Raw genomic sequence first — 9,513 nt, 5'->3', positions numbered from 1 at the left:
CTTTATGTTCCCAGATATGGATGAGGGAAAACATCTGGTCTAAACAATTGTGTGTCCGAGTGTGCAGTTTGTGAGATTGTCTGTCCAGGCCAACAAAAGGTCGCTGTCCTCATCTGACTTTACTTTGGGCCGCCTGGAGCCACAGAGATGCTGGTGGTTTTTGCATAATAGAATATTACAGAGGAATGTGTCTTATTCTGCGTGCTCTGGAATACAAGATTAAGCAGATTTACTAAATGATAAATGATACATGATAATGGTGATGATCAACTGATACTAAGTGATGCAGACTAATGAAATAATAATGAAATAATGGCAGTGAAATTACATGTTTTTCTTGACAACTCCTCCTCTTGGGCTCGCTTGCGAGCCCAACTTACACCAGGATTTGTCTCACTCCTCCGTCCAGCCTACAATCTCCCTCAAAGGCATCATGGACTCCGGCGCAGCTGAACCTGCTGAGCCTGAGCTCAGGGCTCTCTCCAGCATCTTTACTAAAAGCCGCCGGACCAGAGGGATGAGACAACATCCAATCATCAATATGACAAGAAAAACAACAAAAGAAAACATGGCAGACATAACAACACTCTTCCATTGCCCAAAGACAGACGTGAACCAGTCTCCCGGTCCAGTGTTCACACCTGATTGCTCATGCATGGTTTTAGATAACATTTTCAGACTCTCAAGCGCCCTAGTAACCGTACCGTCTGGTGCAGTATTGTTGGGTATGAACGTGCAACACATGTCCCCAAACATGGCACAGACACCACCTTTCTCAGCCAACAACATGTCCAGGGCCATTCGATTCTGGATTCCCATTAACGACGTCGGGCCTAATTGTTCCGCAAGGCCTTCTACCGCGTCCCTAGGGAGATTAGAGAGTCTCAACACATTATAATGGACATAGTTAATGCGATCGACATTTTTATTCGGAGTTATCCATAGAAACACACTTTCAAAGCCGGCCGCTATCTGATTAACTAACTTATACTCATCTGGAACTCCCCTGGGAACTCCTATTGAGTCAATCCAGGTTGGCGAGTCCCATCTTGGGTCATATTTGTGCATACTGTTGCGAAATCGATCAACTTCAGACCAGACAAAAAACAACGGAGGCTCCGGAAAAGTGCAATCAAACGATGAGTTTTATTATCACAGGAGAACAACCAGCCGTCAGCATACAGAATGGGTTGCTCTGACAAAAATACACTGGGTTCTGGTTTTATAGGATAACATATCACACCTACGTCAATACAGTTCAAAAATACAGGGTGACAGATGGACAAAAGTTCAATTCGTGCAAACAAGGGTACATCACATATACTTTTAATAACTATAAACTGACATATAACTTCTCCTTTCTTCATTACTTGCCTTTTAAGGTAATAACTTCAGGTCTTAGCATTTCTGAGAGCTAATAATTGGACCCTCGTCATTAATCACTAAGTAAAGTACTTTAGCAGCCAGTCTCAGACTGGAGTAGAAGACGCTTAGGCCTTCACTCAAACCTGACTATGTGTATTGTAAGCATGCATGCAATTAACCTGCTATGTTCTCATCTCCCCTCAACATGTATCATCTGGACACTCTCACCAGTGAAGCTTAAAACCTTCTAGACTGGAACATCAACTCTTAACCAAGCACATTTATGCATTGTGTATAAAATGAACTCAACCTATAAAATAGAAAGGTCAATGTGATGACAGACATATTCAATGCAATATAAACCCTGTAAGAAATATTACTGATAAGTGATACTGTGAAACATGTTATTAATACATTCTTCATAAGGCAAATTATATGGTAGTAATAAAAGAATCTCTGAATCCCAACATTCCCTCTTTTGACATTCCCACAGGAATGTCACCATACTTCATGTTGTATCACTCCCTGCCCCACTCTATGGGTTCCAGGTTCATCTGGTAGATGCCCTCAACCCAGCCAGGGTTCGTAACCCTCGCCACTATCTTTACCAACAATCCTCTGACACAAGGAATGATACAACAACCAGCGATGACCAATATTCCCAAAAATACAGCCAATGAGCACATCACTGATATAGCCACACCATTGTCCAAACACAGATGTCATCCAGGATGCCAGCGGGTTTTCAATACCTGGGCCCTGTGCTTCGTACGTCGCTTACTACATCCAAGATCAAATGAAACATCCAAGACCAAATCATCGCGCTAACTCTGAGCTCGCTATTCCGGTTCCCCGAACACACCTGTTGTTGACGATTAGTACAGCTGGATGAAGTAATGTGAGATCACTGGGTGGCCCAACAGGGGCTACGCATCGATAGTAGAAACATTGATCGGCAACCCTTTGATTGGTCGGCGAAAATGTCAAAGGAGCGCGCTCGGTATTTTTCGGCAGCAGAGCAAGAACTCTTGAGTGAGGGATTTCAGGAGTTTCAGAGTTTAATTAAAACGCAAGGGAACACTGCAAAGGCTGCAAAAGCAAGGAGAGAGGGCTGGCAGAAAGTTGCTGACAAATCAAACTCGTAAGTAATTCAATAATAACAATAATAATGGAGTGGATTTATATAGCGCTTTTCAAGGCACCCAAAGCGCTTTACAATGCCACTATTCATTCACTCTCACATTCACACACTGGTGGAGGCAGCTACGGTTGTAGCCACAGCTGCCCTGGGGCAGACTGACAGAAGCCAGGCTGCCATATTGCGCCATCGGCCCCTCTGGCCAACACCAGTAGGCGGTAGGGTAGATTTATCATATCACACCATATTATCCAATATTATATTACATTATATTATATTATAATATGTTATATTATATCCCCTTTCACATTAGAGCCACAACAGGACCCACTAGAACATGGGAACAAGTAAAAGTGAAATATAAGAATATTCTACAGAATGGTAATATTTATCACTTATATTGCTTGTCGTCTCTTGGAAAGAGACCCTGGAATACTCTGTTTGTTTGTTCATAACAGCAACCAAGAAAAGGGCAGAGCAAAAAAAAAGACAGGTGGTGGTCCTGCACCCCCTCGTCAACAAGTTGGTTAAGTGAATAATACCCTCACGGGAAAATCGATATCTCTCTATGAGCACACTGTCGCGCTGAGCTAAAGGATCCTGTCTGTCCCGCAATATACGCTGAATTCTGAGGACTCTCCTTATCAATCTTGCACCTTCCGCAATGGGTTGCTCGCGTAAACGGACAGGATATGACTGCGACAGACTTCCCAAATCCACCTTCGCTTTTATAGCCGTGGTCTCTCATCTTGATTACACGAAGTAATTTACAATTACTACTCTGAAATATGAATTACATCTGTAATAATCACATACATGTAATAGAATGTTAATAGTACATTTCCCTTTTTTAGGGAATGACCTGTATGTATCTGTGTGAAATCAATAAAAGGATCAAGTGCTGCATTATCTTTAGTTACATTGATGTTATTTATTTATGGTGAAACAGTGGTGGAATATCGCTGTTGCTTTCGTATGAATGACGCGGACATACCTGCGTGGCCGCGATCTAATCCTGTTTACATAAAGTAAACCTGCTCCCCAGCAGGTTTACGCTTACGGCTCTGTTGCTATGACAGCAAGTCCCGGATGGGCTTCGGGGAACCGAACGATCCAGGATCACGCGAAATCGTCAACAATCTCATCCAGCTAACTCACTTAGCGCGGTACGAAGAACAGGCCCCTGAGTGCTCATGCATGGTTTTAGACAAAGTTTTCAGGCCCTGCAGAGCTCGGGTTACTGAGCCACCTGGGGCAGTATTATTGGGGATATACGTGCAGCACATATCTCCAAACATCGAGCACACACCTCCCCTCTCTGCCAATAACATGTCAAGCGCCATCCTATTTTGAACTCCCATCAGAGAACTTGGACCCAATTGTTCTGCGAACCCCATCATGGCGTCCCTGGTTAGGTTAGAAAGTCTCAGCAGATTGTAATGAACATAGTTAATGCGGTCAACATTCTTATTAGGTGTTACCCAAAGGAATATACTCTCAAATCCTGCAGCTATCGGATTCACCAGCTTATATTCGTCTGGAACTCCCCTAGGCGAGTTCAGGCGAGGATCATAAGCATGTGTACCTTGGGTCCCTCTTTTGACCAAAACATGTCTCAGACGTCTGGCGGCTAGAGTACGTGTGTTGCGTTGTGGAATAGCCTTTACCTGATTCCCAATCAGCATGAGTGGAGCTCCTAATCGCACCATCGCACATGTCCCTACGCTTCCTATAGGAACATGAACCAACAGAGTATTTTCCCCACAATAATAATAGAGCCCACTTCCTGCCCAGGTTCCAATTACCGTGCTAGGGCCGCTTACATTGTTGGTGGTTCGTCCCTGAAGTGTGACGGCACACCAAGTTGGATCGATCTCTCCCACCTTGTACTTTTCATTATCAGTAGAGAACTTAAAACATGCATAGTTATCTTGTTTTGGCATAAATGGTCCCACTGTTGTCTGACACTTTCCATCTACTACTGGCTCCTGTACATTTAATGACGTCACACAAATCTAACATGAATGAGCTGGTAGACCCTTTAACATAGTTCAACTCTATGCCATTATTTCTGCTGAGACATTCATCACCTTTACCTGACCCCTCGCGCTTTTGTCTTTCTAGCGATCCTGTTTTAGGACCTACAGTCTCAGGAACTGCTGGGCTGGACTGGCCTCCGTGTTCAGACAAGGGGTCCGGAGTGCCTTGCAAAATACAGACAAAAGACAACAGAGCCATGGTTACTATTATCGCATATAATACACATGTAGTTGTAAGGAACATTTTAATACGTTTCTTCCCATTACGTGTCTCTGATTCGGTTGTTTGCATCATGTTATATAAACTTTGTATTCTAGACTTGTTATATAGATTTTAGATTCTGGACTGAAACTCCCCTCTTTGTGGAGCCTTTAACTTATCACTGCCCCTTTCTGATGGCGTGACGACCTTCTCCGCTGCTGCTCTTCTTTCTTCAGCCTTCCAGGTGGACTACTGAATGGCCTGTTGCACAGGTGAGAGGGTTTATTCTGCCTCTGTTTGTTGACACCTGTGTTGGTTGAAGCCTCTTCCTCAACCAAGCTCTCATGTGCTGGTGCACACTGCGACCAGTGATACCAGGTGTCGCCCTTCCCTTTCAGTTGGAATGCTGTAGTTGTCCTGGCAACGACCTCGTATGGACCAGTCCAGCGTGGCTCCTTCCACTTGCGTTTGAGCACCTTCAGCCACACCACCTTTGCCTCCGGGGTCGCCCTGTCCACAGCGTGTAATCCAGATGTGACCTGTTTGCGAAACTGGAGATTCTTGCCACCCCTGTGGTCGCTGTGTTACTGGAATGTTCTCCTGTAAAGGATAGAAAACAAAAAGCCTCTCTCTGGTACACCTCACTAATCTACTGTGTTCATCTAATGTTCCCTTAATTATTCAAAGTTGGTTCAAGATATCATGTTCTGGGCTCTATCCTTTATATTAACTTTACTTAATCTAAATGCTCTTTATGTGTGTAAAGAGTTTATCTTCTAACCAGGATTCAGTTCATTTTAATCCTTCAACTTAAACATGAAAATAACAATGTCTGCCTCAGTTTTACCATATCTAAATCATCAAACACCCCAAAAGTCCTAAAATGATCCTAAACCCATTTCAACTTAAACCTTAAATCCCCCCTTTATTTTGACACATTTCATGTGTCAAAATAATGTACAAAACTAAAAATGCTCAGTTTTCCCCACTCATGATCCAATCTATGTCATGAAAATGAACTTAAAACAGAACAGTCATCAGTCATGTGCTTAGCCTTAGTCCAGTCTTTACCTCAGTGTCCAGTTGGTCCAACCTTAGTTCAGTTCGTCCGTCCAGTCACCGTCCATTCATACGTATTCACACCAGGTATTTCCTCTTTCTTGCCGAGACAACAAGAAACTGTTCCTCTTTCACAGTTGCGAGTAAACATAACTAACCTCTCACCTATAAATGATTCTCTCTAACTAAGTGTGTGTGTGTATATGTCGTCCTCAAATGCTCTCTCATCTCACCCGTTGCACTTCTGACCTTCCACCAGACCAGAGGCTCATCAAATAGCCTCGTCTAACCTGCTCCTCAGAATAACTTAGACTCTGCTTTCATTAATGCAAACTTTCTGCAACTTAGTCTTTCTGAAAGACACACACTGTTTAAACCTCTGAATGCAATATCAATGCTGCAGATTATATTATTAATGCAATGGTGACGATGACGATTATTTAACAATAGCAGTAAAATAATTTCCCTGCTCCACACTCCCTCTCTCGACCTCTGGTACACCAGAGGTCGCAATACATTGTGTCCTCGCTCTGACCCTCTCTTGTGGTCCATCCGGCTTCGGGCCTCCAGGATCCTCACCCCCTGTGGTCGCCGAGATCTTCTGCAAAGGAAACAAAACACCTTTTCCTGCATCTCCCTAACTTATCATAGTTGGGACTCTTTAATCAAAAGCCTTATCCTAATTATGTTCTTGACTTATAGACTTGTATTTATATATATTCTTCAACGTTACTCATCATTTTACCACTCTCTTAAAACGCTGACACTAACTTCATTTTAAAACCTCACATTTCCTATGTTATAACCTGTTTTTGATATAGCCTTTTTATTTCATTTTGCTCCTTTTAATGTAACAATACCTTATAATTCTAGTTTATCAGACTTAATCAAAACCTATGCTTTCCTTCCTTTGGTCCTTCTTTAAATCAGAACATTTTGTCTTCTGAAAGTTTTATTTCTGCTTCTGCCAACATGTTTAGTTAACGAGCTCGACTGGACAGAAACAATCACAACTGCTGAACCTGCACTGTGCTCATGGTTAAAATTCCACAACATTTTGTCTTCTGAATATTGTATTTTTGCTTCAAAACTGCTTCTAGCACAACAAGAGTCAGCGGAGGCTGGAATGACAACAACAACAACAATCTTGTGCTTAACATAAAACAAAAAATAACACAAGTAACAAAAATAACACAAGTAACTTAAAAAAGCTTCAGTCCACATTTCAGTTTGTTGAGCTCGCTGTTGCTCCAGAGGAGGCCCTCAGCTGGCCGGGCTGGAGCCGAGGCCCCGGGGATGCTGCTACGTGTCGCGCTGCTCTCCAGCTCCACTGGCTGGTCAAACACAGTCATTATCGAATAATTGTCCACCATGAGGCACGACGGGTCGTCCGACTGTCCAGGAACTTTACCAAGGGGATAGTTCTTCCATGTGACATTATCAGTGCACACCTGCCACGGAGAACCTCTGAGGGCAAGTGCTCTTTCAGCCTGCACGTCTGCCCATTTGCGCTCCTCACTTCTCTCCGAGTCCATCGGTGAGGAGTGTTGCATCTGGTCCAGCAGCATACTCACAGTATATATGGGCTGCTGCTGCTGCAGAGGTGTGCTGGCCTCTGAGCGCTCTGTCTGTGTGTAGATGGAGCAGAGCTGGAACAGCTTCTCTCTGGTTTCCTGAGGGGGGGGATGCTCCATGTCATCCAGGACTAGCTGGATCAGGTGAGGTGTGCTGATGCAGGGGGCATCCAGACATGCAGAGAGAAGCTGCTGCCACCTCAGCTTGATGCGGTCGATGAAAATCCTGTCCTTCATTCTGGCTTTCTTCTGCAACCTTGTCTCAAAATGATATTCAATTTTGTTGTTGTTGCAGAGGAAGACTTCTGAAATCCATGCAGAAATATAGAAACACCTGTGACCGTTGGGCTCTTTGCTGAGCAGCTTCAGTTCCACAAAGAGCTTCTCCAGGAAGAGGTGAATGAAAGACGAAGAGTTAAGCATCTTTAGCAGGGGCAGCCAAAAGCGCAGGAAGGTTTGTGGGACTCTGGGCTCAGTGGGACTGGCACTGTCAGATGTTGCACAGCCTAATGCTTCCAGCTGCTCCATGGTAGGAACAAGAAAACCGTCTTCCAGCAGCACATCAATCAACAGCTCCCTGGACCCCAGTGCAAACTGCTTGATCTCACCCAGCAACGAACTCATGTCTGCTAAGGGGGCCTGCCACAAGCTCTTCCCCTTGTCTTCAGGAGACCCATCATCAAAAGCTTGGTACTGGTCCTTCTCAAAAGAGATCAGCAGCTCCCGAGCGTTTCTGCAGGCATCCACTTCTTTCTGCCTGGCAACGAGCTGCTCATCGGGGCCTCCTCCCAGCTGTCTGGACCAAAACTCCTGCTGGAGCCACTCCAGGACCACCTTACATCCCTTTCGGCACCATTTCAAAGAAGGAAGAGTCCCATGCATGATTTCGTGCCTCAGATCCACCACCCACTCGGGGATGTTCAAGTTTCCAGCCAGTTGCCTCAGCGGCGGGGCCTTTCTCCCCTGCTGGCGCTCCGTGATAAGATTAAAAAATCTTACCAGGGCCGTCCCGTACATCAGGGTCAAGTCATCTCCGGTAAGCTGTCCGGACCGGTCCCGCACCTGGCAGCGCACGAGGTCTGCTGTGCAGTCCACGGCCACGGGAAAACTATCAGCGCACCTGGCCCTCCAAGCCGATATCCTCTCTAACGCAAACCTCTGCAGAGAGGAGTCCATCGAGTAAAGGTAGTCCCGAACCTGATCCCACTCCGCTTTGTTAAGCCAGGCTACCACATGGCGTGTTTTCTCAGAGCCCTTTTTATTCATTGTGCGCTCTCCGGACCTCACGCTCAATCTCTCACTCACCGGGAAAAGCCGCTCGCCTCACGCAGAGACCACTCGCAGATTTATATGACAGAGGACCGCGTTCAGAGCTTCGAGTTTTACAGTTGCTTGTCGCACAGCAACCAGGAAATGATGCTAACGTTTTCTTCGGCTTCGTTTGTGGCTGACGTTCAGAGCGCTTATTTACATGATGCTGGTCATAAACGAGCTTTCTTTGGCTATGGTCAATGGCGTGTCCAGCGGGGTGGCCTGGGGGGGCACAGGCCACCCCCCCAACCAGACTGGCCACCCCAGGTGCCACCCCAAAGGCAAAACAATAAAATTCAATCAAATATCAAATGTCCGATTATGTTTTCACGGTGACGCTCAGATATCCGAGTGTAAGTGAATGCAGCATCGGCTTCTGCGCTATGTGCATCACGTTAGCAAAGGTAGGAGAGCCAAGCACGAAAGACGTCACTGCAGGAAACAATTTTTCGGTGAAAGAAAATGAGGACAGAATAAATGTCCCGGTAAGTAATATTAAGTTTGTTGAGTTTAGTAAACTTCAGCGAAATTAGAATACCAAGGAAAAAATAACATTTAAAGAATTATTGCAGCCGTGGAATATTTCAGACAGTATGCTACTGAGGGCAGCTAACATAAGAGTTATGAGTTATAAGATGTAATCTAAGTCGTAACATTGCTGTATGGAGCTGCAGATTTGGTTGCAGGTTAACATAGCTGGACTGGCCATCGGGCTTATTTGACTTATTTTTTATTTATTTTTGTAAGGGCATGAACAATGAGAGGTGGTGGATTGGCCAGATGCAGGTCGATGTGTAGAAATAACTCCGTTGTTTGGTGGTGGCT

At 44.9% G+C, this 9,513-nt stretch overlaps 1 protein-coding gene across 1 annotated transcript; it reads right to left on the bottom strand.

Moving 5' to 3' along the window:
• Window positions 1–2,727: 2,727 nt before the first annotated feature.
• Window positions 2,728–9,206, bottom strand: LOC146656951 (ribosomal biogenesis protein LAS1L-like). The gene has a single exon (XM_085424734.1). The coding sequence runs from the start codon at window positions 8,641–8,643 to the stop codon at window positions 7,006–7,008; it is 1,638 nt and encodes a 545-aa protein (XP_085280860.1). The 5' UTR covers window positions 8,644–9,206; the 3' UTR covers window positions 2,728–7,005.
• Between the last annotated feature and the right edge of the window lie 307 nt (window positions 9,207–9,513).

This window comes from Rhamphochromis longiceps, linkage group LG12 (genome assembly GCF_057381845.1).
Source record: "Rhamphochromis longiceps isolate RC_006_pf linkage group LG12, R_longiceps_female_GT1.1, whole genome shotgun sequence".
Lineage (NCBI taxonomy): Eukaryota > Metazoa > Chordata > Actinopteri > Cichliformes > Cichlidae > Rhamphochromis > Rhamphochromis longiceps.
Note: the sequence above shows the minus strand (reverse complement) of the source record. Positions and strands in the feature narration are given on the sequence as shown.

Excerpts from the sequence above, each read along its gene's own strand:
- LOC146656951 (XM_085424734.1), bottom strand. The coding sequence starts at position 8,643 with ATGAATAAAAAGGGCTCTGAGAAAACACGCCATGTGGTAGCCTGGCTT.